Source organism: Fusarium odoratissimum (assembly GCF_000260195.1).
Source record: "Fusarium odoratissimum NRRL 54006 unplaced genomic scaffold supercont1.4, whole genome shotgun sequence".
NCBI classification, from domain to species: Eukaryota; Fungi; Ascomycota; class Sordariomycetes; order Hypocreales; family Nectriaceae; genus Fusarium; species Fusarium odoratissimum.
The window spans coordinates 1,528,520-1,556,082 of record NW_022158690.1 but is presented as its reverse complement, the minus strand read 5'-3'; the positions used below and the strand labels follow the sequence as shown (position 1 = coordinate 1,556,082).

At 49.0% G+C, this 27,563-nt stretch overlaps 14 protein-coding genes across 16 annotated transcripts; 10 read left to right on the top strand and 4 right to left on the bottom strand.

Moving 5' to 3' along the window:
• Positions 1-249: 249 nt before the first annotated feature.
• Positions 250-3,317, bottom strand: FOIG_03700 (cysteinyl-tRNA synthetase). Of its 3 annotated transcripts, XM_031201699.1 has the most exons (4): positions 2,799-3,317; positions 1,960-2,747; positions 1,548-1,905; positions 250-1,501 (listed from the first exon to the last, which is right to left on the bottom strand). In XM_031201699.1, the coding sequence occupies exons 1-4, from the start codon at positions 3,144-3,146 to the stop codon at positions 476-478; spliced, it is 2,520 nt and encodes an 839-aa protein (XP_031069223.1). In that variant the 5' UTR covers positions 3,147-3,317; the 3' UTR covers positions 250-475. The 3 variants fall into 3 exon arrangements, with proteins under 3 accessions (XP_031069223.1, XP_031069224.1, XP_031069225.1); XM_031201700.1 differs by having other exon boundaries at positions 1,960-3,293; XM_031201701.1 differs by having other exon boundaries at positions 1,548-2,747; positions 2,799-3,293.
• Positions 3,318-3,608: 291 nt separating this feature from the next.
• Positions 3,609-5,117, top strand: FOIG_03699 (tRNA (adenine57-N1/adenine58-N1)-methyltransferase; the record flags this gene model as incomplete). Its single annotated transcript, XM_031201698.1, has 1 exon — positions 3,609-5,117. The coding sequence occupies one exon, from the start codon at positions 3,609-3,611 to the stop codon at positions 5,115-5,117; it is 1,509 nt and encodes a 502-aa protein (XP_031069222.1).
• Positions 5,118-5,808: 691 nt separating this feature from the next.
• On the top strand, positions 5,809-6,411 carry FOIG_03698 (small nuclear ribonucleoprotein D3; the record flags this gene model as incomplete). The annotated part of the gene is made up of 1 exon (XM_031201697.1): positions 5,809-6,411. The coding sequence occupies one exon, from the start codon at positions 5,809-5,811 to the stop codon at positions 6,409-6,411; it is 603 nt and encodes a 200-aa protein (XP_031069221.1).
• Positions 6,412-6,752: 341 nt separating this feature from the next.
• Positions 6,753-7,231, top strand: FOIG_03697 (small nuclear ribonucleoprotein D3; the record flags this gene model as incomplete). The annotated part of the gene is made up of 3 exons (XM_031201696.1): positions 6,753-6,800; positions 6,860-6,920; positions 6,993-7,231. 3 exons carry the CDS (start codon positions 6,753-6,755, stop codon positions 7,229-7,231), a joined length of 348 nt encoding a protein of 115 aa, XP_031069220.1.
• An 81-nt stretch (positions 7,232-7,312) lies between these two features.
• Positions 7,313-9,551, bottom strand: FOIG_03696 (uncharacterized protein). Its single transcript, XM_031201695.1, has one exon. The coding sequence runs from the start codon at positions 9,410-9,412 to the stop codon at positions 7,502-7,504; it is 1,911 nt and encodes a 636-aa protein (XP_031069219.1). The 5' UTR covers positions 9,413-9,551; the 3' UTR covers positions 7,313-7,501.
• Positions 9,552-9,933: 382 nt separating this feature from the next.
• On the top strand, positions 9,934-11,651 carry FOIG_03695 (16S rRNA (-N6/-N6)-dimethyltransferase). The gene has a single exon (XM_031201694.1). It carries the CDS (start codon positions 9,962-9,964, stop codon positions 11,060-11,062), a length of 1,101 nt encoding a protein of 366 aa, XP_031069218.1. The 5' UTR covers positions 9,934-9,961; the 3' UTR covers positions 11,063-11,651.
• An 85-nt stretch (positions 11,652-11,736) lies between these two features.
• On the top strand, positions 11,737-13,446 carry FOIG_03694 (uncharacterized protein). Its single transcript, XM_031201693.1, has one exon. It carries the CDS (start codon positions 12,004-12,006, stop codon positions 13,078-13,080), a length of 1,077 nt encoding a protein of 358 aa, XP_031069217.1. The 5' UTR covers positions 11,737-12,003; the 3' UTR covers positions 13,081-13,446.
• Positions 13,447-13,873: 427 nt separating this feature from the next.
• FOIG_03693 (uncharacterized protein) lies at positions 13,874-14,973 on the top strand. Its single transcript, XM_031201692.1, has 2 exons — positions 13,874-13,970; positions 14,022-14,973. Exons 1-2 carry the CDS (start codon positions 13,958-13,960, stop codon positions 14,897-14,899), a joined length of 891 nt encoding a protein of 296 aa, XP_031069216.1. The 5' UTR covers positions 13,874-13,957; the 3' UTR covers positions 14,900-14,973.
• Positions 14,974-15,097: 124 nt separating this feature from the next.
• FOIG_03692 (chitinase) lies at positions 15,098-16,340 on the top strand. The gene has a single exon (XM_031201691.1). It carries the CDS (start codon positions 15,160-15,162, stop codon positions 16,192-16,194), a length of 1,035 nt encoding a protein of 344 aa, XP_031069215.1. The 5' UTR covers positions 15,098-15,159; the 3' UTR covers positions 16,195-16,340.
• A 281-nt stretch (positions 16,341-16,621) lies between these two features.
• FOIG_03691 (uncharacterized protein) lies at positions 16,622-18,853 on the top strand (the record flags this gene model as incomplete). The annotated part of the gene is made up of 1 exon (XM_031201690.1): positions 16,622-18,853. One exon carries the CDS (start codon positions 16,622-16,624, stop codon positions 18,851-18,853), a length of 2,232 nt encoding a protein of 743 aa, XP_031069214.1.
• On the bottom strand, positions 17,750-20,519 carry FOIG_03690 (uncharacterized protein). Its single transcript, XM_031201689.1, has one exon. The coding sequence runs from the start codon at positions 20,469-20,471 to the stop codon at positions 19,107-19,109; it is 1,365 nt and encodes a 454-aa protein (XP_031069213.1). The 5' UTR covers positions 20,472-20,519; the 3' UTR covers positions 17,750-19,106.
• A 654-nt stretch (positions 20,520-21,173) lies between these two features.
• FOIG_03689 (uncharacterized protein) lies at positions 21,174-22,679 on the top strand. The gene is made up of 2 exons (XM_031201688.1): positions 21,174-22,019; positions 22,074-22,679. The coding sequence occupies exon 1, from the start codon at positions 21,323-21,325 to the stop codon at positions 21,932-21,934; it is 612 nt and encodes a 203-aa protein (XP_031069212.1). The 5' UTR covers positions 21,174-21,322; the 3' UTR covers positions 21,935-22,019; positions 22,074-22,679.
• FOIG_03688 (nucleoside-diphosphate kinase) lies at positions 21,248-23,430 on the bottom strand. Its single transcript, XM_031201687.1, has 8 exons — positions 23,355-23,430; positions 22,855-23,274; positions 22,747-22,777; positions 22,644-22,687; positions 22,536-22,594; positions 22,436-22,480; positions 22,322-22,387; positions 21,248-22,268 (listed from the first exon to the last, which is right to left on the bottom strand). The coding sequence occupies exons 2-8, from the start codon at positions 23,124-23,126 to the stop codon at positions 22,069-22,071; spliced, it is 717 nt and encodes a 238-aa protein (XP_031069211.1). The 5' UTR covers positions 23,127-23,274; positions 23,355-23,430; the 3' UTR covers positions 21,248-22,068.
• Positions 23,431-23,545: 115 nt separating this feature from the next.
• On the top strand, positions 23,546-27,022 carry FOIG_03687 (alpha 1,3-glucosidase). The gene is made up of 2 exons (XM_031201686.1): positions 23,546-23,857; positions 23,909-27,022. The coding sequence occupies exons 1-2, from the start codon at positions 23,773-23,775 to the stop codon at positions 26,713-26,715; spliced, it is 2,892 nt and encodes a 963-aa protein (XP_031069210.1). The 5' UTR covers positions 23,546-23,772; the 3' UTR covers positions 26,716-27,022.
• The last annotated feature ends 541 nt before the right edge of the window (positions 27,023-27,563 follow it).

Here is a 27,563-nt window from a genome sequence, read left to right as displayed (position 1 = left end):
CGATATGCATAAAATGCTACAGTTTGCGAGATTCTGTCATATTAGAGTGCATGTCTTCATCCTGTGCAATAGTCTAGATGCCCATGGACTCAGCTGTCTATATGCTGTTGCAGAAATGGCTTACAACTAGTCCAAATACACGCAAGAGACACAAATATACTGCTCCCCTGCCATCATATGAAGTCCGCCTAACGAGATTCTGACATTAATATTCCGCTGCCAAGTATCCCGGGTATAAGTGCCGGATCTGTTTGCTCAATGCCACCATGCTATCACGACATTTAACCCCCATCTCAAGTCAATGTGTGTTGCATTCCTATCACAGTAGCGTGCGACGACATGCAGCCAGGCATGGCCATTCATGTGAGAAATGTCAATGTGCAATAATCAAGTCTTGAAACGCTTTTGTTTTCGCCCCCGAACTCCTCCTTCTAGATACTAGATAGGTTACCCACTTCAACACCACTTCCCATTTCTACAACAATCCCTTAGCCTTGAGATCATCGTGCGCCTTCTTCTGTCGGTCCCATTGCTTCTTCAAACCCTTCAATTGGCTCTTGGGCACATCACTGCCATCTTTCATCTTAGTAGGCAGTCCTTGCTCATCCCAGGCACTGTATCTCTCATCACCCTTGAAGAGATCCTCGGGTCTGACCTTGGCCTTCTCACGAGCTTCTTGATCGGCCTTCTCACGTGCAAGACGAGCCTCCTCCTTCTTTCGCGCCTTTTCAGCAGCTTGGGCGGCCTTCTCTTCACGCGCAGCAATCAGTTCAGCAGCGGGGATGAACTTGATCAGGGAGGCTTGGCCGTCAGGTCTGTCGTCCAAGTAAACGCCTAGGTTTGTGAGATCCTCGTCGCGAATACGATCTGTCAAGGAAAGAATAGCCTTCTTCGTTTCGGGTGCTTGGTTAGAAACAATACGACGCAGCTCATATCGAAGCTTAGAGACGGCACGAAGATAAGGCAAAGCCAATTGCTCAGGGTCGCGAGAGCCACCAGAAGCGATCGACTCGAACTCAGCAGTAGGGTCTTGCTCAAGCAATGCAGAAATCTCGGCGCTCTCTAGAGACAAGCCAGAAACATCCGACTTGACCTTGGTGAAGACCTCGGCGTAGGGCTGAACGGCTGTCTTTGGCTCAACGTCTGAGGCGATGACTGTGGCCCAGCCAAGGCCTTCATATGGCGGCGAAGCATTCGAATCGAGACCAAAGATGCCCACAATCTTGGTGATCCAGCGTGCAATAGACTCAAGAGCCACAAGATCAGCGTCCTTGTTGTCTCTCAAGTGCACGTTGGCAGTGTTGACCAACTTGAGGATAACAGACATAGCCTTTGGTGTGTCGATTGAGTTGACCAAAGCAGCCTCGAAGTCCTTCTTGGCTTGCTCGAGCTCAGCCAAGAGACCCTCACTGGCCTTGCCATCTGCGCTGAGAGACAGAGACTTGACATCATGTGAAATACCAGCCTCCGCCAGCAATGCCTTGACGTTGATGAAGAAGTTCTGCCATATGTCAGTCATGTTAGATCAAGGTCTGAGTCATACTCACGCTGATGGTTGACTCCCAGTTGTCAGCTTGCAATCGCATATCCGGTGAAATTTCAACACCATCGTTCCATCGACCCATCAAAAACACAATTCGCATTCCTCTTGAAGAGTAGTTCGTAGCCAATGCATCCTGAATAGTTTGGAAGTTCTTGAGAGACTTGGACATCTTGGATCCAGAAATCGACAAGTGACCCATGTGGATAAAGTAGTTGACCCATGTGTGCTCGCCCTTACCATGCTCGCAGAAGTAAGCCTCGCTCTGTGCCAACTCATTGTCATGATGAGGGAATGCCAGGTCGATACCTCCAGAGTGGATGTCAATTGTTGCTCCTAGAACATCACTGCACATAACCGAGCACCTTGAATTCACTTGTTAACTCATTACTCAGTTGCCTTGGTTCATTTGAACTTACTCAATATGCCATCCAGGACGTCCATCTCCCCAAGGGCTAGGCCAGAAGGGCTCGCCAGCCTTGGACTTCTTCCACAGAGCAAAGTCGCCGGGATTCTTCTTTCCACCAAGGTTTTTTGAGAGGGAACCCTCGCCTTCCTCCTGGAGAGACTTGTCATTTCGGTTGTCAGGACGCAGTCGCGCATAAGTATTTCCGGCCTGCTCAAACGCAGAGATATCAAAGTAGACAGATCCCTCAGATTCGTATGCGAATCCCTTGTCAACAATTCTTTTGACGAAATCGGCAATTTGGGGAACGTACTCGGTAACTCGAGTGATAACGTCAGGTCGCAGCACGTTGAGCGCATCCATGTCATCCATAAATAGCTTCTCCATGCTCTGAGTCAGATCTGTGAACATTGTCTGATCCCTCGTGTCAATGGTTTCCTTGTAAAGCGAATCGAGGAAGGGCAATAGAATCTCGTCGGTGCCGGGGAAGATCTCGCCAGAAGCGATAGCTTCAGCAGCAGCAGTCATATTGCTGAGGTGCATTTTGACCTTGGCCTCATCGTCGCCAGGCTTTCCCTCACCAGAAATGGTGCCGCCCGCAAGCACGTGTCCATATCCTGCCTCTCTGCGCTGAGCATAGTTGGTCGCATCGATGTCCTCTCCGTCCTTTAGCAGCAAAGGCAGGCTGCTCTTAGCGTATGCCCGGAAAGCGGCCAGGGCCAGATCTCGAAGTTCGTCCTTTGTGTAGTTCTTGTTCTTCTCGAGCTCGAGCAATCGTTGTCGTCGTGCCTTGATGATGATCTGTAGAGGTTTAGGCAAGTCGCATAGTGTCTAGCGAGCACTTCTTCATACCTTGTCGTCGATGTCGGTAATATTCATGACAAACTTGACATCAAAGCCAAAGTAATGCATCAGAATGCGACGAATAATGTCTGTAGAGACATAGTTGCGAGCATGGCCCAAGTGACTCTTGTCGTACACAGTAGGACCGCAAGCATACCAGGTAACTTTGCCCTTCTCAATAGGAACAAACGGCACTGGAGCGCCAGGCTTGAGCGAGTTATAGAGCTTTAGCGACTCCATTGTGCTCGTGTTGGAGCTGGATAGAGACGAATACAATCGATGGAGGGGTCGCAGTCGGGGCGTTGAGAACGGAGTGGGGATTTTGGATCGAATAAGACGTTGTCGAAAGAGATTCATACAGACGCCAAAAGGTAAGACGAAGGGGAGAGAAAAGGAGACGAGAGGGAGGGTATCGTAGGAGGAGAAAAGGAGGTGTATATGCAAGGCAAGGTAATGTACCTTTAGAACAAGACAAATGTCAACAACGAGAGGCCTGAGTCACAGACGAGTCAAAGGGAGAGAAAGACGCCATAGATCACTTTTCGAGTCACCCGAGACCTGCCCTGAGCTACAGGGGAGCTACAGGGGACCAGCACCTGAGGTCCCCGCGAGGTCTGTCCAATAGCCTGGTCCATGATCATTTTTAGTGACACATTGAGTGCCCCTCACTAAGGCTTTCAGTGGGGACAACGCTAATTGTTCAGCCTCGTGTGTATCCTGGAAATATTTTTCTGCCTCGTCTTTGCAAATCTAGTCTAAGCTTTACCTACCTTATACCAACTCGGTTCTTAAGACACGCCTGTGCTTGCAGTCGCATCAATGGTTCAACCATCTCCTTTCCTGGAGCCAGGAACTACGACTTCCACTGGCGACTTGGCAATTGTTCTTCTTTCCAGAGATAACCTTCAGCCGATTACACTGGAACAGTCGACTGGCGCAGTCGATGGATACCTCGAAGGTGCAACTTTAAACACGCGATTCGGATCTTTTCCTCACTCGACACTTCTTGGTATTCCTTGGGGATCCCAAGTTCGTGCATCAAATGTCGACACTGGCTCAAGAGGGCGAAAGCGCCGCCGCGAAGCGACAGATGATGACACACCGACAACGACTGGCCCAGACGATGATGTCGCAGATGTGACGTCTAAGCCTGCCAAAAAGGCTGTCGCAGCTGCAAGTGGTTTTATCCATATCCTTCGACCGACTCCCGAGCTCTGGACAAGCAGTCTGCCTCATCGAACTCAAGTCGTGTATACTCCCGATTATAGCTACATCCTTCAAAGAATACGAGCAGTTCCCGGTACTCGAATCATTGAAGCTGGAGCCGGCAGTGGAAGCTTTACACATGCCTCTGCGCGTGCTGTGTACAGTGGCTACCCCAAGGACGAGAACGATAAGAAGGGAAAGGTTTTCAGTTTTGAATACCACGAGCCTCGATATATTAAGATGCAAGAAGAAATTCACGAGCATAAGCTAGATGGTGTCGTGCAATTGACACATCGCGATGTGTATGGAGAAGGATTCAATGTGGACGGAAAGTCTCCCCAAGCAACATCAGTCTTTCTTGATCTCCCTGCGCCTTGGGAAGCGCTTCATCACCTTTCAAGACAGAAGCCCGATAAGCTAAAGAAGGAAAGCGAGAATGCCGACACCCCTGAATGGGTCTCACCTCTGGACCCCAAAAGAAGTGTCCATATTTGTACCTTCTCTCCTTGTATTGAGCAAGTCACAAGAACAATTGAGGAGCTTCGGCTTCTTGGCTGGAAGGACATTGACATGGTGGAAATCTCAGCTCGACGGATCAACACTATTCGTGAGCGAGTTGGAGCAAATCTTCCTGCGGAAAGGGGCAATGTCCAAACACCAGCCAATGTGAAGGAGGCCATGCAAAGGCTCAAGGAGATCAATCGAAAGACGAAAGAATTCCATAAGGTGCATTTCAAGTCAACGAACGGTGACGACGACTCATCAGCAATGGATGTAGATACCCCTACCTCAAATTCACCCAAGACCGACGCCAATGGAAAGGCTGCTGAAGATAGCAAACCATGGATGCATGGCAATCTCTACCATAGACCTGAGAACGATCTCAAGACTCACACGTCATATCTCACCTTCGCTGTTCTGCCTCGAGAGTGGACCGAGGAAGACGAAGCAGCAGCTGAGGCGAAGTGGCCATGCGGAAAAGAGGGTGGAGTGATTGGGAGCCTCAACAGGCAGGCTCGCAAGCAACAAACAAGGGAGAAGCTGGCAGCAAAGAAGAAACAGAAGCAGGAGAACGATACCCAGAAAGAGGGAGTGGTCGAGGAGACTGCAGAGAAGCAATAATAAGAGAATCGCTGATAAGCGGTTGTGAGTTCAACGTATCAATTTCTCCAAACCAGTCTGCTGCAGTCCAATCGATGGCTGTGCCTTCAGTCAGCATTGTGATTGTTATCATTGTGATGTCCGTTACCTCAATTACAAAACTCCTATTCGCAAGGACGATATTATTACTTCATGCGTCCATTCTGGTTCGAAATTCCGCCGCACGCGACAGGCAGCTGACAAGGCGGACTTGACTGAGGCCATCCATGCTCGACTTGCCAGATCAGGTACCTCGCAGGATTAGTCAAAGCGCAGCTGTTCAATTGGGAGATGCAGTGACACCTGTTCAACGCTCATAGCTTTCACAAAACACGCCTTTACGATTCTCAGCCAACTATATGAATAATTTGCTCATCTCTTACCCAATCAGGGACTCATTCACCATACCTCGACGACCCACGGGTTCCTGGAAACACGAGAGGTCGCTTTTTGTGTGTCTCCTGCATGCAGGCTTCCTTTCGGCACCCAGCGAGAAGAGTGAGGCTGTCGGGTGAGGAAATGCGTTAGGATTATCTGCGAACCTCGAGTTTGCGACCCGACGCAGCTGTCCTTTGCTTGGAGGGATATCCCTGGATTATATCTCTTTAACGTACCCGTGTTCTCATGCATTTATTTCCGTTCTGGAGTGCTAAGCGACCGCCGCATCACGAATATGGTGAACAAAAGACACACTGCGCATGAGTCCCAACCTTCAACTCCTGCATCGAAAGCCATTGAGCCATTGCCCGGGCGATCTCGGTGGTCGGAATGGGCTCTCCACAACTCGGGACTGTACTACTATCGAGCTCGATATATCTCATTCGAGGACATCTCATCAATACCGCCAACTGGGAGAAATTCGATTGTGCCGAATGTTCAAGGCGGATACATTCATTACCAATCCATGAGTGTCAATGAGGCGACCAGTCAAGGGTCCAGTCAAGCTCCAGAGCTATCAACTTGCTCTACCGTGACAACACCAACAACCAGTGATCCTCCAGTCTCTACACAAGAAGTGTACGGTCCGCAGAATGATCAACTTGTCGTTTCAACAAAGACGACCGAGGATAGCATGTTGATGAGCGGAGCGCTGCAAGCAGAAGCAGACACTACAGAAACTGTCGTAGTGATATCGAACTCCAATGCACCAAAGCGGAAATCAACTACATCAAAGAAACAGAAGGAGAAGAAGAAGCATGGAAAGAAGTTGGATGTGGATAAGAGGAAGCAAGTCAGCAATAAGGCGAAAGTGAACAAGTGGTTAGACACTCTATAATCCCGTGTGGCATTCTTATGTTATCTGGACGGCATTTCAAGTTTATGGCGTTAATTAGGGAAATAGTAGTATGTTTCAGCGATCATGTCGAATCTCATTTGCATGGAAAAAGCATGTAATACTCTCAGAAACTGTGAAATACAGGCACTGTGCTTTTCCTGCCCAGGTCACGTACTTTACACAGTGTCAAACCAAACTCTTGCGGGCTCGGATCAACTCTTCTCCACTTCTCCAACATCCCTCACCACCAAGCCTCGCCAATTTTCACGATATACCAAGCTCCAGCTCAGCCTCGGCCTTGTGTACACGCGACAACACGAAAATCACACCCAACCACAAACATGACTTCCACAATCGGTATTCCTATTAAGCTCCTGAATGAGGCGCAGGTCCGTACTCCTTTAGATGGCACTCCTGATTGAGCTATCAAGCTAACTTTGCCTCATAGGGCCATATTGTGACGCTCGAAATCACTTCCGGTCAGACTTACCGTGGCAAGCTTCTCGACGGTACGCCCCCTCTCTTGCTATCCTTTCTTTTCAATTGTCTTGAAAGCTTGAATTTTTGCTGACACATCGCAGCTGAGGACAACATGAACGTTCAACTGAAGGACATCACCGTCACCGCTCGCGACGGCCGCGTTTCCCATCTCGACCAAGTTTACATCCGAGGCTCACACGTACGCTTCTTCATCGTTCCCGACATGCTTCGCAACGCCCCTATGTTCCGCAGCCGTAACGTACGTGGTCGTGGTGTCGGTCTTGCCAGAGGTCGCGCAACGGTCAGCCGAGCGCGCGCAGGCGGACGAGGAGGACGATAAACAAGACATAATAGAAATATGCGAGTTTTTGGCGTTCGGGCTTGGATTTTTACAATGGGCATGCCTCGATTTTGGGAAAATGAGTGGAACAGGCTTAGGTTGATACCAGTCTAGAAGGGGGATATGCCTTGTGAGGCTTGCAAGACCTCACAGTAGAGGGTGGTATTTTGAGATTGACTAGATTACAAAAATGAAGGCGTGTCTTACGCCTGGTATCTCGTCACCTTCTAAGTCCAATGCTTTTCAGTCCATATTGTACAGGTTCCCCTTTTATTTCATTCGTCCAAGAGCTTCCTGGGCCTTGACCACCAGCTCGCGAACCTCGTTAATCTCATCACCTTTTTGGTCTACAACTGGCTTTTCCTGCTGCTTCTCGTGGCTGAGAACCTCTGCAACACTGTCCTCGACGCCTCGGAGAGCCTTACGGCCTTCTTCTCGCACTTCGCCCTCCCAGAATGTTCGCGCTGCATCCCATTTCTTCTGTAACCGGCTGCAACTCCAGACTATACCTAGTGCTGCTACAGCACCGGCTTCGTATACTGTCGAGGAGAAGGAAGAGATATAGAGAAGAGCGGCGAGGGATGTTGTAAGTCCAGATGTCCCTAACGACTGCACAACCAAGCGTTGTGCGAGAGCTTGTAGCGCAGGGACAGTCTCGTTTTGGAGATACCTTCGGGTAAAGGCAATATGACCGGGCCATTTTGGTAGTGCCGGTCGGTTGTTCACTGGTGCCAATGGTTCCAACTCTCTTGGGCCAAGCCGCTTCAGCTCAATGTTTGCGTCGCTATCGTTCACAGAGTGTGGTTGAGGATAACTTTGGTCCGCATTTGCAGCTTGTGCGATCTTCCCGGTTAAATAAACAAGCTCTCGCTCTGCTGTTGGTAGGAACCGCTGGTTGAGCATATCGTTTGTGAGCATGGCAACATCATCAACCCTCCAGAATAGTTGCCACCATCCTAGCTTTCGCCATCTTCGGCCTGTGAACGCCAAGTCAAGCTCGTCTTGTAACTCTGCATGAGCTTGCTGTGACCATGCACCAGCTGCTTGAATCAGTACAGGGGAGAAGTCTGGCTCCTGGCCGTTCAGAGTGGGAGCAGCCTGGTAAGTCTCCCTGATTTCACGACGATATTCCTCCTCGCATCGCGCCAAAACGTTGTTCAACAGAGAAGTAATGAGCCCTCGCACTGCGGGTTTCGTGGTGCCATCGGGGGAGCTGATTCCTGACTTAAGCCATGTTGTTAAGGCAGGGAAGTTACTGTTGAACCAAAGCCGCTCATACTCAATGGCATTGCTGGAACTCTGACGAAAGAGTGACACTCCCCTCTCGGCAAGTGATGTATCAACAAGCGCAAAGGGTGTATCGAGCTGCTTCGAGTCAACACCTCTCAAATCAACCACTTTTAGCACAGACTCCTCTTCCTTGGCAACTGGTACCGATGTGACATTGACAGCTCCTTCAAACCCATCACCGACAAGAATCGCCCTGTGCACAGGTGTAGTAACTGGTGTTACTCGATCTTCAGCCGATGGAATGCCGACCTTGGGCACCAGAACAGACTCTTCGACCTCGATAGCCCGTGTTTGCTCATCTCTGGCGAACTCGGGAAGATGCGTCTCCATGAATAGTAGCTCCAAGTTGAGGTTATTCCATTCCGCCGAGGATACATTGACCTCACTCAAAAGACTCGTTCTGGTGACTGTTAAGGTACTCTGCTGCTCTGCAGTGGACCGGATTCGAACAACGAGGGGGTTCTTTGGGTCATGATCCTTCAATTGGCGCTCCCATTCTTGCTCATCCTGCAGCGGATCCGTTACTAAAACCCTCAGAACATTTTTCGCAGTCTGTCCCGCGTTCGAACCAGGTGCCAGTCCCAAGATCGCAACCCTCACAGCTTCCTGACCAGGTATTTGCCGCAGACCCTGTAGTGCCAATTGCAATCTTGAAAGATTCACCAAAGACGGTGCGAGTTTCTGAATATCGAGAAGATGTTGTTCAAGCTCGGCACGAGGATTCGTCGACACAGTGTAGAAACGTTTTCCGAGGATAGCGCGACGAGGTCGTATTCGTGGCCTTGACGTAATGCAGCAGAATGGACATATCGAGACACCGTGAGGCTTTGATCTCGGTATCAAAACCCCGAGTTTGCCTGCACGAGGCAGACGGGCTCTCGGTGAAGCCATTTGCTTTGAGAAATGATTGGCGATGCGAGGTTCTACCTCATACTACAAGTTGCACTATAGGTTTGAAGATGGAGCTACCAAAGCAGGGAAGCTCCGTTGGCGGCAAAGGGTCGGCAAATCACGGAAAAGTCGTCACAGGCATCTTGACTCAAAGATCACCAACGAGCAACAGCCTTACAACCTAGGAAGGCCACTGTCGATCACTTGTTCTTTTGATTGTTTATGGCGGCTAACCAGACATACCAGGATTTCGATTGTGTTCAATCTCTAGCACGGAGTTCATGACTGAGTTTCTTGTCCAACCATGGGTGATACCAGACAGGTGATTAGAGCCAGACTTTACGTCCTTATCTATATACCTGGATTCAAGTTCAAGATGTAAGCCAAATACTTTCTAACAATGCTTTGTCTCTTCGATATAGACAAGGTGATATGCTATCTTGTAGAGATATTGATAACTCCATGTGCATCGCAAGCATGCGGAGTAGTGGTTATTCCGCACATCATGACCCACTAAAAAGATAATCGCGGGGTGCCCCACCCTACGAGATGCTTCAGTACACCACCAGAAAAAAAAAAGAGGAAAACCCTGCCGTCTCACTCACAGTCAAGAACGCAATGCCGAAATCGTCAGATAGCAGGCGCGGTGGTGCCCGCAAGGGGCCATACGATAAGCCTGAAGCTCGCAAGTCAATCTTCAAATACAACACGAATATTGGCCAGCACATCTTGAAGAACCCTGGCATCGCCGATATGATTGTCGCAAAGGCAAACCTCAAACCCACCGACACCGTCCTCGAGATCGGTCCTGGAACCGGCGTCCTCACCACACGCATTCTAGAACAAGCCAAAGCGGTCAAGGCCGTAGAGCTCGACATACGCATGGGAGCCGAGTTAACAAAAAGAGTCCAAGGCAAGCCCGAGCAGCAAAAGTTGGAAATTATCATGGGTGATTTCGCCAAATTGGATCTCCCGGAAGCACTCCCACCCTTCGATGTTTGCATTAGCAATACCCCGTACCAGATTTCGTCCATCATCATCTCCAAGCTCATCTCTCTGCCTCGGCCTCCACGCGTCAGCATTCTTATGGTCCAACGAGAATTTGGGCTACGGTTATGCGCTCGACCTGGCGATTCCTTATACTCTCGCCTTTCAGTCAACACACAATTCACCTCCAAAGTCGCCCTGATTGCCAAGGTCGGCAAGAACAACTTCTCGCCGCCACCCGAAGTCGAATCCGTTGTCGTGAGACTTGAGCCACGACCAGAAGTGCCTGCCGCCAACATACAGGAGCTAGACGGCATGTTACGTATCTGTTTCTCGAGGAAGAACAAGACTCTACGAGCGAGCTTCATTGATTCGGAGGAGCTCTGCCAGCGAAACTGGATCACTTGGGCGGCTATGGATCCCGAAAAAGTCAGCGAGCAAGACTTGCAGTTCTTCCGTGACAGCGAAGACACAATAGACGCTCACCAGTCTGTATGCGGAATTCCCGTTAGCAAGGCCACTCTCAAGAGCTTCATCCGGAGCAAGATTGAGCATGTCCTTGAGAAGACTGAACTCTCTGAAGCACGATCAGCCAAGTGTGACGAAAACGACTTCTTACGACTTCTTTTGGCGTTCCGCGAGAACAACATTTATTTTACATAATGTCCAACATAACGATCGCACAACATATTTTATCCAACCACATCTTCAACCCGGTCTGGCCAGCTTGAGACTTCTATCATCAGCACCACTCTCGGCTCGTCTCTAACACCAAGGAAATTCGAGTCCAGCGACACGAATTCGCATGAGAATGAGATCCTCGCTGGGAGTACAGTCGCTTTATGGATGATAGAGAAGGAGAGTGAGGAGGACGATGTCCCCAGCCCAACCTGCGCCAAGCCAACTCTCCAGTTTCATCCGAGAGCCGCTATTGCCGCGCATTATACCCCGATAATGGAGATTATCATGACTGCATCGAAAGAGGAACAAATAGTAGTCTACTGTAGTTCGGAGATTCGAGGTTGTCACCCGGAAAAACTCCTCAGGGCCGCGTAGCTTGGCATGAATGCAACACCCTGGTTCATCCTAAATCGCCCGATAATTGTACACTGATGTCATGCCGCAGATGAGAGAGCTGCATGGAATAATCCCAGGCTTTGATCGCTGGCTTACCTGCTGCATAAGGCCACGCGAAAATTCTCTTGCTTGTCGTTTTTTCTAGAAGGTGCAATATGATTGGTTGCAGTAATAATTTGGGGCGAACAGGCTTCACAGTTCTGCCTTTTTATTGCATATATTTTGGGTCGTGATAGTGAATCCTCCTGCAGCGTTCGACTCATGTCTTGCCTTGTTCTGCGCGGTTTATGAAGGCCTATCTCCTCTGCTTGAGGCGGTTATTGTAATTATCTTGTACGAAGCAAAATATAAGTAACTTGGATCCAAGCAAACTTTTATACTTTCAACTTGTATCTCGAGTGCATCTCTTGCCCTGCCGCTATAAACGCCTTGTTGGTTCATTTAGGCATCATCTGATTTCATTGTCATCTGATGAGTCTCAGCCTGAGAGTGCATTCACGTTTCAAAGAGTCTTCTCCAACTCAATCATGGCTGCAGTCATGGAACCCAACCCACCACCTTCATTCAATTCTCACATCCAAATGCCGGACATCAAAGACGCAATAAAAGCAGCCTTCCCAAGGACAGCAGAGTTGTTAAGCCTGCTAGAACAAACGAAACATATTCGCACTGATCTTTCTCTACAACAAAAGATCGTCTCAGACCTCGAGTCACAATTATCAGAATCTAACCGAGAACTCGATGGATTAGATCGCAAGCGTTTAGCTGATCTTGAGTCGCATAAGAAATACCGCGATGGCCATGTAATGAAGTTTCTTTACAAAGCCAGCGGTAAAGAGAACTCATTTACAGGTCAGGCTGAGAGGGAAGAGCAAAATTACCACAACACACTTCAACAGGCGCATCTGGCATCAGAGCACAATTCGAGCGTCAAGGCTAAGCTGGATGAAGAGCTTCGGAAAAAGAACGAACTCGACCAGAGCATGCAGGGTTACCTCGATCTTCAGAAACAGCTCGACGATATTTATGATGATATCTTTTCAGGTCCAACGCCAGAATTTCCGGAAGAGGACGCAAAGGAATGGCAGAGTAATAATGCACTATCTGCTTATGTCGCTACAAAGACGGCCTTCGAACTACATCAAAAAGCATTAGGTCTGCTCGAGCAAGCAACAGCGACAATGACAGCTGGACTACAACAGGTCGATAAGGCTCTACAATCCGGAGACATGAATCATCTTCGAGCTCTAAACAAGGGCAGGGAACTTGTTCAACAGAGTAAGATAACGGTTGATCAGCTAGTACAGCTCGGTGCGGATGTGATTGAGCTGCCACCTGAGGCCAATCCCCGCACTATGGAGGTCACGTCTAACCTGGGCGATGTCTGGGGAAAGGTAGATATCACTGGTGGTCGACAGGAGGTAGCGCGATGCACAGCGGCTTTGAACAACTGTTTGAGTCAGGCGAAAGAGAGGAAGTATTATTTGAGTAAAGAGCTCAAGAGGAAGGGTGAAGAGATGGATGAAGCCCGTACGGAGTTACAGAAGGTTAGAAAGGGTATTTTCGAGGAGGTCATGGGTGATGATTTGGTCAAAGGGTCATAGACTGGCGAAGTATTCGGGATAGATACAGGGGAGATTAGACTCAACTCGGATCTCGGTTGATAGAGGGTCTTCAACCCACAATCAGAAAGCATTGTTCAGCATCCTCAAAGTTGAGGTTGTCGTCTAAAGGAATGCTTGTGATTCGTCTTTTCGGCAACGGTCGCTTAAGTAGTCCAGCCTTTGACAGCTATGGATCCAATGTCAATGACACAATGCCAAGAATTGACAGCGGTTGATTAATTTCTTAGTGTCTGTGCAGAAGACTACTAGGCCTTTCATGTGAGGCTCCCTTGAGGTTCAACAAATCTGAAGGGCCCTTCTACATGGCAAGATGCCTAATCTTAATGGAATATTTCATCTGAGAAGACCGCAGACTTTGTTTCTGTTCCTCAAACAAACAAAAACTTCGAGCAATTTACTGTATCAGCTGCCAATCTACTCGTAAATTGTCTTCTCGTTTATGTCAAGTGGCTTTCCCTCTGAATGTCACTGTCCAAGACATGCGTCTTTCATTCCCACAACATAGAGTCTTCTAGACATATCCCCTTTCTCAAAAAGGAAACCAAATCGTCAGGGACCGTTTTTCGCCAATTTAAACGATTATTGAGACCCTTGGGCATTTTGACGGGTGCGTGGCCCAGGGTCACCATTTCCATTCTGGGGAATAGCTTCAAAATGATGATTCATGACTTTGCGCCAGGACCAGGGGTTTGGCGCTCGTCTCTCCATACACTAAAGAAGCTTATATCAAAGCTGAATGTGAAGGGTCCCGCCGTAGGATTTAAAGATCCAACGTCAACCGCTGAAGAATGTTGTGTTACATCTGAATATTTCGTGATTATCAAGTATTAGCTTTGACTTTTCACTCATCCTCATCATGAGCAGCTCTGGTATGTTCGCAATTGCACTGGACATATCCGTGTGATACTAACAAGACTCAGGAGAACGCCCAATTAATGGCTATGTCGACCCAAACTTTCCCAACCCTAACGGCGAGTGGGATACGCCTGTAATCATTTACGGTTACACACCCGCGTTTTCTCTCGCCGTTTTCGCTGCAGCCTGGTTCGCCCTCTTCCTCGTCGTCCATCTCGTTCAAACAATCCGCTTTCGCAGCTGGTACTTTATCACATTCCCAATCGGTCTTCTCTTTGAGATCGTGGGCTACGTTGCTCGCTCGCTCTCAGCCAAGAAGGATCCGTACCATCTGCTGTACTTTATCCTCAACTACTTCTTCATCGTCACGGCGCCTGTGTTCCTTGCCGCGGGCGTGTACACTATCCTCTCCGCACTGATCCCTCGACTTGGAAGACGATATTCATTCTTGCCACCAAAGTTTATTCTTTGGTTCTTTATCACTTCTGATGTTATTGCTACGGTTGTGCAGATCACTGGTGCTGCTCTGATTGGTGTAAGACAGTCGAACCGAGATGATCCAACTGACGCCAATAACATTCTTCTTGGAGGTTTGGCTTACCAGGTTTTCTCCCTCGGTGTGTTCGTTATCCTCACGGCTTCATTCCTTTTCCGTGCTCGAAGGGAGGTTAGTTCGCGCGGCAAGAAGCTCAGCTTGTTCTGCGTTGCTTTCGGAGTGGCTACCATCATGATTTATCTTCGAACCTGCTTTCGTCTAGCAGAGACAGCTGAAGGCCTTGGGGGACATTTGTATTCGAACGAGATCTTCTTTGCTTGTCTGGAGTTTGCTCCTGTGGCATTGGCTGTCTTGCTCTTTGCTATCTGGCATCCCGGAAGATGTGTCGGCAAGAAGGTCAGGGTGCAGGATTTGGAAAAGGAACAGACTCGAGTTCAGGACTTCTAGTTTGAGAAGAGAGATACCCATTGTCAGTTAATCCATAGGCAGTAAGCTTAAATCAAGTCTGTTGGATAGAAATATGATCTTCAGCTAGACAGTGAGGGACTAGGCCCTGTAGCTGCCAAGCTTAGTGGCTGTCTACCCGCTGGAACCGAAACCTTCAGCGGCGGAGCTCCGCCTGAGCTTCGGGCCTGCTTACAACTTCAACAAGCTCCAAGAATGCCAGCTCATCCTCATCATCAACAACCTCACCGAACAAATACACGATGCCCCCTCTTCCCCCTTCCGCCAACCCTTTACCACGGCTGATCACATATTACCAAACTCATCATGACTCCTCGGGAAATCTCATCTCACCCCTCTCTCTCATCACACAACCCGGTATCGCCATAACCCACGTCATTGTCGCCGCCATTCACATCAACGATGATCCTCAAAAGATCACGCTCAATGATTATCACCCATCTCACCCCATTTTTCAGACTATGTGGGCTGAACTACGTGTACTGCAAGCCTCAGGTGTGAAGGTGATGGGCATGCTGGGTGGTGCTTGTAAGGGCAGCTATGCACGCCTGGATGCCGACCAAGAGACATTTGATCGGTACTATGGTCCCGTGAAAGACATGATTCGAGAGCGCGGTCTGGACGGCCTGGATCTGGATGTCGAAGAGGAGATGACCCTGGGAGGAATTGTGCGGCTGATAGACCGTCTACGCAGCGACTTTGGGCCAGCTTTCATCATCACTCTGGCACCAGTCGCCATGTCTCTTCTTGACTTCACCAAGAATCTCAGCGGCTTTGACTACGAGGCTCTTGAAGTGATGCGCGGACGTGATATCGCCTGGTACAACACGCAATTCTACTGCGGCTGGGGAGATTGCAGTAATCCCCTTATGTACGATCTCATGGTCCGCAAGGGCTGGCCACCAGAGAAGATCGTCATAGGACTTGTCACCAATCCTGAGAATGGAAGCGGCTATGTGCCGATGAACCCTCTCAATATGGTGCTCACAACGTTGCGGGGCCGATATGGATCGTTTGGAGGAATCATGGGCTGGGAGTACTTCAACAGTTTGCCTGGAGGAAAGGAACGGCCATGGGAGTGGGCCAGGGAGATGACCAAGTTGTTGAGAGGGCATTTGTTGTCGGCGCCTGCACAGGCTACACAACCAGTACCACCGGCGGCGGTAGAAAGTGGTTCAAAAGCAAAGAACGAAGACGTTGATCCAGATGGACCTGGTGGACAAGATGCACCAGTGCCAAAACAGTTTGAGTACTACTCGGATGGGCTTGATGATTAGACATAGAAAGCAACCTGGCCCAGGGACAGATGGCTTTCACATTTGCGAGCGATAGCGACTATATAGCCCTTCGCAGTTCACTACGATAAAACGAATAGACCTGTGTTATAGAGGCAGTCCACTTGCGAACAAGGTCGTATCATCGCTTGTACAAAGGATGGTGCTACTCTTCTTTTACAAATTCCGTCAATCTCTGCACGATTTTCTTCATACATTTCAGGACAAGATATATCTATGCCAACTACATAGAAGTTATGATGACGCTTGCCCAATCCCTGTTCTGGGATTTAATCTTTTCGGCTTTAAGGCTGGCCCAATGCTGTCACCAAATGCGGCTAAGCACATTCAACAGCTCACATCTTAACACTTGCAACAAAGCCGTGAGGCTTTCGGAGATGTGTCGTCAACTTTGCGACTTCCTGCCAAAATGAGGGTCGGATTGAGATCCAGTACTCAGTTACTAGCTCAAATCCAGCCATTTCATCTAGCTGCTGGTGCCACCATAATAGCGCTCATCGTCAACGCTCAACATCTCCGAAGCATTCTCGAAGCCACATCGCAATATATATATGACTCGCTTTTGAAGGCTCTCTTTAACGTCTCTCAGACGCTTTTCGGGTTCAGCTACGACGACAGCATTTTCGATCAGCATATACGCCTGATTCATCTGTCAGATTCAGCATCCAACTCATCACCTAATCTCACTCTCCATACCTTCAAACTCGATGAATGTCCGCCATACATCGCCCTTTCTTACACCTGGGGTCCGGTTACACAGAACACAATCTTTGACCAAAGTTCAATTCTTCTGAATGCAAGGCCATTTCCCGTATTACCAAATTTGCACCATGCAATCAAGCAATTACGCATCTCAAGATCAGGCCAGTACCTCTGGGTCGATGGAATCTGCATCAACCAGAGAAGTCTCCCCGAGCGCTCTGCTCAAGTAGCAATAATGGATCTCATATACAACGGAGCCGCCGAGACAATAATATGGCTTGGTCTCGCCACAGATCAAACAGCTAGGGCTATCGAACTCGTTCAAAAGATTGCGAAAGGCGCTGAGTCTAAGATCATAGAATGGGGAAGGGTTCAGTCATATGGCGATGCTTATATCATGAATGATCCTGAGCTCTTAAAAAGGAATGGCCTTCCAAATCTTACCGAGAACGACTGGCTGACTCTTCGAGATATCTACACAAGGCCGTGGTTCGGACGTGTCTGGATGCTTCAAGAAGTTGCCCTCTCTCGCAATCCAAGAGTTCTCATCGGCCATCACGAGACAGCATGGGATTCGGTTGGCGACACAGCTGGGCTGATCAACATGTCCGGTGCCCTTATCGGTTTGTTTACTGTGGGCTCCGGATCAGAAACCGCGCCTTTAATCTTCTCTCTTGTTCACGCTGCTGGCCTTCATGTTACTCGCCAATGGGCCCAGGACAAGAATAGTCGGTACAAGGAGATTCTGAGAAGCATTGATTATTCTGTTGGGATACGCCAAGACCATCCTAAAAAGCTGCTGCTCGAGCTATTGCTAAGTAGCATCGGCTTCAAGGCGACTATTCCCAGAGATCGTGTTTACTCTCTGCTTGGAATCGTAAACTTCATGGAGCGTGCGAAAGGGAGACCTCGGCTCGACGTCATTGTAGACTACAAATCTCCTAACAATGACATCCTTATAGATCTGGGCATGAGCTTCTTTAGAGAAACAAAATCCCTACATCTCCTATCCCTCGCCGGTATCACCAGCCGTGCCGTGCCAGCTGACTTACCAACCTGGATCCCCTCTTTCGAGACAGTTCACGTCCCCGTTCTTGGCCCCAACTATACCAGAATGCTTCCATTCGATGCCGCCGCGGGGGAAGAAGCAGACTTTACAATCGACAGGTCTCTCCTCCATCTAAACATTAAAATCTTTAGTCCTCATCTTGGTACAATCGAAGAGCTCGGTGAGAGCTGGTCTGATGTTATTCAAGGGAAGTTTAACGATACGATGAAGATGCTTCTTCACTGCGGCACAACCTATATACCTACGGGCCAACCAATAGTTGAAGCTTTCTGGCGGACTCTTATTATGGACTGCGACTTATCCCAGCGGCCCGCACCATCACATCTAGCCATGTCCTTCTCTAAGTGGATGCTTCTTGTCACTATCCAAGCCCTGATCGCTTATCAACACAAGAACCCATCTATGTACGATCAATTCGATGCCTTGGAGCCACTTTGGACCCTGGCTAATACTCGAGACTCTACCAATACCCTCCCCAAATCTGGCGATATGATCCCATTATTGTTTGAGCTTGGCTTACGCCACGACCCCAGTGTTCGAGTTGACACTGAATCAGAGAAGGCTGCCAAGTTCGCTTCTTGGGCCGAGATATCCGCTCCCTTCGAAGCCTTATTACGTGTCAATCTTGCTGCAAGCAGACGTATTGCGAGAACCATTCGAGGCTACTTATGTCTAGTTCCTCTTCAGGCCAAGGCCGGGGATAAAATCATGATCGTCGCTGGCTGTGCAGCCCCCTTGGTCCTTAGAAGATCAGGCCCTTCAGAGAGCCGCTTTCAGCTTGTCGGTGACGCTTATGTTCATGGCGCTATGTTTGGAGAGCACATCACTGGCACTGGCGAGTCCTCCTGGAGAGATGTTCATCTAGTTTGAGAAGTGGCCTCATTCGGTTCGTCACAAATATCTTGACCGAAGTTCGGTTGTGCTTGTAGTGAATGATTTAATTATGGCCCATCATAGAGTCGAGTTAACTCTTTGAAATACATGTCGAGAAGCGAAGGAAGTAATACCATATAAACCACCAAAATTGATCATCCCCTTGTTCATTCCTCATAACCGACATGACCTACGCGCCGTAAAAAAATTTTTGCACTTAATACAGAAAAAAGATCCTTCAGTCCCCATTTTACCAGCATGCCATCCAGGGGCTGCACTGGGCCTGAATGTTGTAGCTGTTGTAGAGCGGGTAAGTACCCTTGACGGCTTCCAGAGCCGGATCAAAGAAGTCCTTGTTGAATCGCTCAGATTGGCAAGATGAACATGGACCAGCGAGGAAGTTGTTGTATGTTGTGTTGTATGCGAGATAGCCGATGGTCTTCTGATGAGAAACATCAATAGCCTGGAGACTGAAGGACTCAGGCATGACCATCCAATGATCCGCCGTGGAGTTACGCTTTCCTGGCACGGTCGGGTTCTGGTTGAAGAAAGTGCTACTCATGCCAATGTCATGGAGAATTTTGATCATTATCAGCGTCATATGAGAGTCAGAATCGATCTGGATGCCAGCACAGTCGATGTTGATGGTGTATCCGTCCCCTTTCACCGGCTCAGTAACACACTTTCCAGAGTCCCGATCCCAGGAGAACTTCTCAATGAAGGCTTGCCAGGTGTTTGGCCAGTTGATGAAACGAGGGCTGAGGAGAATAGACACAAACAGCTTCCCAGCATTGGGGTCAGCCGGAGGGTTTGGTTCACCACCTGTAGGACTAGGCGTTGCTGGCGGCTGTGAGACAAAAGTAGTCGTGGCAGGGGGGGCAGGAGATGTTTCCAAGGTAGAAGTGGGATTTTCCATGCCACTGGGACGAGGAGGGGCGCGGTTATCACGGTTGCAGACAAAGGCGGTCAAGCAGACCGCATCAGCGTTGACAGTCGTGTTGATGGCTGCGCTGACAGGGCGACCACGGTAGGCATAGCAGGTAAGTTCTTGACCACCTTCCTTGGTGGTGACTGCAGACCCAGCTGGTTGACCGTCAGCAATTCTCGGGTTGATGTAAGCTGTCCAGACGACACCGTTAGACAGCTTGACAGTGGTTCCCTTGGGATTCCAGGGGTAGGTTCCATCTGCGTAAGGAACTTCAACCTCCAGGTCAGGTGGAGGGGGGAACTTGGAGACATCGTCAGGCCACTGAATGTCCTGATACCAGTTCACCTGGCGAGAAGTAGACCATCCAGGGTGGGCTTTGTTGTCGCCAATGCCACAATCGGCAAGAACTAGGTCCTCATTGGGGTGACGAATCTGGGCTTGGGCAGTTGCCAGAAGGGCACCAATGGCCGCCAACTTGACAGAGACCATGTTTTTGAATGAAGGGTTTGCTTCAGGAAGGTAGTGCCGGTAGTTGAGTGCAGGCTTTTGAGATTGATTGAGTGATTTGAGGCAACAAATTGAAGGATTTGTGAGAACTGAGGAGATGCAGATGTGTATGAAGGAGGATGAAAAGGAGAAGAGAAGAGAACAGACGAGGGAGAATCTTAAACGACTGGATTCTGTCATGAGGAAGCACTTTGACTGAGTTCCTTCTTTTTTAGCTACAGTGGCTTCATTCTGAGGACCTTGTTGGGGACCTCTGAGGTCATTGTCTTGCGTCTTGGGCAGGAGCCTGTCCATCACGAACAGGCGATTTGGACTGGGGAGGAAAGAGCACAGGTGCAAATGACGCGGTCAATACTCCTTACCTGCCTTCAGGACTTGCATTTTGATATTTCCACATGATCTTTAGCGTCATGGATGTTGAGGACGTTGGGGTTTGGCTTGTGCAGTATCCCATAGTGGAAAGAGAGGCCATCAATGGTAGTACCTATTCGAAGAAGAACAAGGACCATGATGGCCTCACTCAATTGTGCCTATGTATTCCTGGACTGAGTTTTATTGCCCCAAGATCAGAAATCCAGAGTTTAGCTTCACTTTGTATCGGTAGACTTTTTGGCAAATACTTTCAAGGCGATACCTGTCGGAGATTCTCATAGTGATCTTTCCCTTTGCAGTTCAACACTTAGACTTATGTGAAGCACGAAATCTTACAATGTCACAACAACAACAAATGTTGCCCGATTCTTTTCATGAAAACCGCGACGGTGTTTCCCGTAGTAAGGCCCAATATCTTTGACCTTTGCGCCTTTGTATCGCGCAAAAGATGTTAGGATCGACAAATGCGAAGCAAACAATAAGCGAACGAATTTATTGCTTTGTTGGCAAGCTGGTTACCCTGAACTGTAGCCGGAGCGCGCGCCAAAATCAAGCCGTCAGCAGCTCCACATAGAATTCAACAACGACTGTTGAAACTTTGGATTCACTTAACGCTACCAACAAAACGCCTTCCCCAAGCCCGGATACTTGATCTCAAGATGCGCCGCAACTTGATATCTTTCAATTGGCGCCCTAGCCTCCGTGCTCGCGCTCCCCCGCGCATCAACACCTCATATCCTCGCGCCGAATCAACCCAAGCTTCCCGCATCGACCGCATCACATCTAAGCTTCCTCGACGTTTACAAAGATACACTAGCGGTTTACGCAACGCTCCAGTCTCGCACATTGTTTCATTCTTGATCCTTCACGAAATCACAGCAATTGTGCCCGTGCTAGGACTATTTGGCCTCTTTCATTACACAAATTATGTGCCCGTGGAATACGTAACGGGCCACTTTGGAAGCTATGTCGAAGATGGAGTTGGCCGCTTTGAGAGGTACTTCACACGCAAGGGGTGGTTTGGTTTTGGTCAGAACGAAGAAGGTGAGGCCCCAAATGCAGCTACAACACATCCGGACTCCAAATCCGAAGACGCAGTGGAGCGCTGGCATAGTGGAGATGGGCGGTACAAAGTGGTAGTTGAAGTTGCTCTCGCGTACGCAATCACTAAAGCTTTACTGCCGGTTCGTATCATCGGCAGTGTATGGGCTACGCCATGGTTTGCAGGGGTACTCATGAGAGCCAAAGGAATATTCACAAGCAAGCCTTAGTCACTTTGAAATCGAGCACGAAGGTTTTGAGAAGATTTTCTGTCTTGATTTTTGTTATACCCACAGAGATGAAGTCATCCCACTTGTATGTGCTTTTTCCATTCCGTCATTCAGGGCGTTACAACATTGACAATTTAAGCCTTCTCGTAGACCCAGTTGAACTGGGCGGACTTCCAGGAGAGGACCTCACCCTCCTTGAACCAGAGAGCAATCTCCTTCTGGGCGTTCTCGACGGAGTCGGAGCCGTGGCAGACGTTGCGGCCGACATCGATGGCGTAGTCACCACGGATGGTACCGGGGGAAGAGGCAAGGGGGTTGGTGGCACCGAGGATGGCTGAATATGCAATTAGAAAATGATGAGCAATATTCAAACGATTGGAAACTTACCACGGCCAGTCTTGACAGCATCACGGCCCTCCCAGACCATGGCGCAGATGGGGCCAGAGGACATGTCTACATGAAGTTAGATTTGGTTGTATCAATTGGATTTGGGAGCCATACACTCAATCAGACCGGGGAAGAAAGGCTTGCCAGCGAGATCGGCATCTATAACGATGTTAGGGCGAATTGATATATCGAACGACTTTTGGGAATGACGCACAGTGCTTCTCGAGGTGCTCCTTGCCGGGGCTGACGAGCTTGATGGCAGCAAGCTTGAAGCTGTAAAAAGTTAATAGCTATAGCAACAACGACATACAAAACTACTCACCCTCGGTTCTCGAATCGAGAGATAATGGGACCAACGAGGCCACGCTACGGGAGCCTTGTTAGCTCTTATCAAATCAATTGTATAACCGTCGAGGTTTGTTTACCTGGACACCGTCGGGCTTGATAGCGATGAAGCTACAATCAAGTTAGCAAACCATCCAAACAGGAGCATCAACCATGATGGAGTGAAGCTTGATGGCGGGGTAGCTTACGTCTGCTCGGAGGAGGACATTTTGGCGATATTCTTGTCTGGTATGACTTGAGATGTAGGAACAGAGTAAGAAGTAGAGGTAGAGGAGAGATCGACTGGAGGGGAAAGGCTTGAAGAAGGCGGTGAAAAGAGGATATAAAGGGCGAGGAGGGCGAAGAGAAGAGCAAAAAATCGCGGGGCCAGATTTTCCGCACTTCTCCGTACCTGCTGCTGCTTCCAATTCTTGCCGCTGGCGGCGGGGTCTTCCTGCTGGCGGGGCTCCTCTGCAGCCATGATGAGCTGGCGTTGAGGGGTCTTGGGTGCGAGATCCGGAGAATTCACACGGACACGTGATGTAATTAGTTGTCGAGGGCAGATAGAAGTTACTGAATAAGAGAACAGGAGTAAGGAGAGGACTAGAGAAAAAGACAAATGAACGATACTATGAGAGTTAGTACAGTTCAAAGTAAGACAAGGCTAATATAAAAAGAACTTAAAGAGTATCGAAACTTCTCTACTTACAAAACTCAGAGCGTGTAAATGAACTATACCTGCATCAAAAAGAGCTTCTTACAGTGCATCCAGCGCAAAAGCTGAGCTCAGAAATCGAGAACTGAAATGTTTGATTAACGGGTCTAATCTTCTATCGAAGCTGCCCCGCCATGTCGGTATCCACTCCCCTGCGTCTGAAACCAACCCCAATCCGGAATGGAGTTTCACAGGGGGAGCTTAGGGACAGCTTGACTTGACTTCGACATCATCAAAGCTGAGGTTATCCCAGCATAAACAACAATAACATTCCTTTCAACCAGCGACGGGACAGAGGATATAGGCCAGGGGACCATATCTTATGTCTATGTGTTTTCTGAATTTAATTGACCAGTTTCCTGTTCATTTATTTCACCGTGTTTGAGCTCTGGTTCCTGACCGTCTCAATATCATGAGGTCGAATACGGCGTCGTCCTTTCGCTGGACGGCGCTATTGCTGCTGCTAGGCACCTTGACGTGCCTTTTCCAGTCAGCTAGTAAGTTTTCATGAGTGTACTGACGAAAGTCTCTGCTCACAATCTTCCCAGTTGCCGTGAAAGACAAGGACTTCAAGAAATGCGACCAATCCGGCTTCTGCAAACGAAATCGCGCCTATGCCGACAACGCTGTTGCCCAAGGTTCGAACTGGAAAGCCCCATATGAGATCTCGGCCGATTCGACAGTTTTTGAGGATGGAAAATTGCAGGCCGTGGTTGTCAAGACCATCAATAGCCATGGAGAGACCGTCCGTCTACCCCTTACAATTTCATTCCTCAAGTCTGGTGCCGCCCGAGTCACTATGGACGAAGAGAAGCGACGCAACAAGGACGTGGTTTTGCGAGACGATAGCCCTGTTCGAAAGGAAAGATACGACGAGGCGGACGATTGGGTTCTTGTCGGTGGTTTGGATCTTGACAAGGAGGCGCAGCTTGCTTTCCAAGATAAGTCTCAGATCAACATCAAGTACGGACCCGAGGCCAAGCAGGAAGCCATCATCAAGTTTTCGCCTTTCGAAATCGACTTCCGACGTGATGGCAACTCGCATGTCAAGTTCAACGACCGCGGTTTGCTCAACATGGAGCACTGGAGACCCAAGATTGAGAACAAGGAAGGCGAGGAAGCCGCTGAAGATGAGAGTACATGGTGGGACGAATCCTTCGGTGGAAACACTGACACCAAACCCCGAGGACCCGAAAGCGTTGCCTTGGACATCACTTTTCACGGGTATGAGCATGTGTTTGGCATTCCTGAACATACTGGTCCTCTATCACTGAAGCAGACGCGTGGCGGAGACGGCAACTATGACGAGCCTTATCGTATGTACAACGCCGACGTTTTCGAGTACATTCTCGATAGCCCAATGACGCTTTACGGCTCCATTCCCTTCATGCAGGCGCATCGCAAAGGTTCATCAGTTGGTGTTTTTTGGTTCAACGTTGCCGAGACCTGGGTCGACATTACCAAGGCCAAGAACCAAGCGAACCCATTAAGCCTTGGAGTTGGTGGTAAGACTAGCACTCATACTCATTGGATCTCTGAGGCTGGTCTTCTGGATGTCTTTGTTCTTCTTGGCCCTACCCCCCAGGACCTCACCAAGACTTACGGCGAGTTGACTGGCTATACTGCTATGCCTCAAGAATTTGCAATTGCCTACCACCAATGCCGATGGAACTACATCTCCAGCGACGATGTTCGAAACGTTGATCGCAACATGGACAAGCACAAGATTCCATACGACGTCATCTGGCTCGACCTTGAGTATACAGATGATCGCAAGTATTTTACCTGGGAGCCTCACTCGTTCCCCGATCCCATCGACATGGGTGAGCACCTCGACGCTCATGGTCGGCAACTAGTTGTTCTCCTTGATCCTCATATCAAGAAAACCGATAACTATGCTGCTTCCGAGGAGTTGGTCGCTCAGGACCTTGGTGTTCATGACAAGGAGCAGAAGCTCTATGAAGGATGGTGCTGGCCTGGAGCTTCCAACTGGATCGACTGCTTTAACCCTAAGGCCATTGAATGGTGGAAGACTATGCTCAAGTTTGACAAGTTCAAGGGAACCATGTCCAATACTTGGATGTGGAACGATATGAGCGAACCCTCAGTCTTCAACGGACCCGAGGTGACTATGCCCAAGGACAACATTCACCACGGAGGATGGGAGCACCGTGATGTCCATAACCTGAACGGCTTGACCTTTCAGAATGCGACGTTCCAGGCTCTCCTTCACCGTGAGAAGGGCGAGCTTCGACGGCCATTCATCCTGACCCGAGCCTTCTACGCCGGATCGCAAAAGCTTGGTGCTATGTGGACCGGAGATAACCAGGCTGATTGGGGACACTTGGCTACATCTATTCCCATGACCATCAACCAAGGAATTTCCGGCTTCCCCTTTGCTGGTGCTGATGTCGGGGGCTTCTTTGGTAACCCCGAGAAAGATCTTCTCGTCCGCTGGTATCAGACTGGTATCTGGTATCCCTTTTTCCGAGCTCATGCCCATATTGATGCTCGCCGTCGCGAGCCTTACCTCCTAGGTGAGCATTACACGCCAATTGCAACCGCCGCAATCCGACTCCGATACTCGCTTCTCCCTGCTTGGTATACTGCATTCTACAATGCTGCCCAGGACGGAAGCCCCATTATTCGACCCATGTTCTGGACCCATCCCTCTGAGGAGGCTGGTTTTGCTCTTGAGGATCAGTTCTTCGTCGGCTCCACTGGTCTCTTGGTGAAGCCAGTCACAGAACAGAACAAGGAGTCCGTCGATATCTGGATTCCCGATGATGAGGTCTACTATGATTACTTTACCTACAATGTTCAAAAGACAAGCAAGGGCAAGTATCTCACAGTGAGCGCGCCCCTTGACAAGGTCCCTGTTCTATTGCGAGGTGGTCATATCATCCCTCGACGAGATATTCCCCGACGATCAAGCGCTCTGATGCGATTTGATGACTACACACTTGTTGTCTCAGCCTCCAAGTCTGGCGCAGCTGAGGGTGAGCTCTATGTGGATGATGGCGACTCGTTTGATTACGAGCAAGGTCAATACATTCACCGCAAGTTTACGCTTAGTGGAAACACCCTGACCTCTATTGAGGCCGAGGGACGTGACACCAAGTCTATCAAGTCTGGCCCTTGGCTGAAGGCCATGGAGAAGGTGCACGTCGACAAGATCATCATTGTCGGTGCGCCCAAGACCTGGGACCAGAAGGAGGTGCAGGTTGAGTCTGAGGGACGAACATGGACGGCCAGGGTTCAATATCATGCAGCCAAGGGCAGCCGCGCAGCCTTTGCGGTTGTGGGCCGAGTTGGAGCCAAAGTTGGCGAGGATTGGAGCATTAAGCTTGCTTAAAAGACATGACTTTAGTTTGATTAGAGGTGGAGTGCAACTAAGAATAGACACAATTTTGGACATTAAATTGATTCACGAGTGGGCTATGGACGGCAGCATCCGCAAGAATTGACTATGGTGTGTACTAGACTGTCACCATCGACAAAGGGATACAGTATCAAGTACTACTAATCAGGCAAGTATCGACAGTGATGGCGCGTCACGGAAATACGGACGATTTCAGAACGGCCGAGTGAGTGGAGATGCATTGAAGTCAAGGCCAGGGTTGAAAATAAGCATGATTAGAGCAATTACGAAACGGAATGCCTCAAGGGATAGAGTACAGCATCAGTGACGTCGGTGCCTTCGATGATTCAGAGTCGGATCATGAGCATCATGACAACGCACAACTCTTGAAGATAGTCGGATAACAATTGGATATGCACGACATGTAAGCTGATCTGTGCATCAGAAGCCGACGAGGTGCATGGAAATTTGCTTCGATCAACTGGGGTGAAGATTATGGAGAAGCACGATCGAAACGAGATTTGCTCGCTTCGAGATAACTGGGAATTGAGTTATGATATGCTTCGTACAGATGAGTCGATGTAACGTTTGTTAGGCGACCTATGCTCCTAATATTCGTTAACTATGAGGCTAATCATCATAAGAATGTTTAGGCTGATAATCGTGATCAAGTCACTTATTTTTCTGATCCCGATTATAAACTATGCTTATTTTTTGTTATGCGTGATAAATAAAAATCTCATTCGGCAAAATCCCTAAGCATCACTAGAATCATAGACCAGTTCCCTAAAGGATATCATAAGTCTATCCTGAACTTAGGGTAAATGATTCCCTAAGACTAT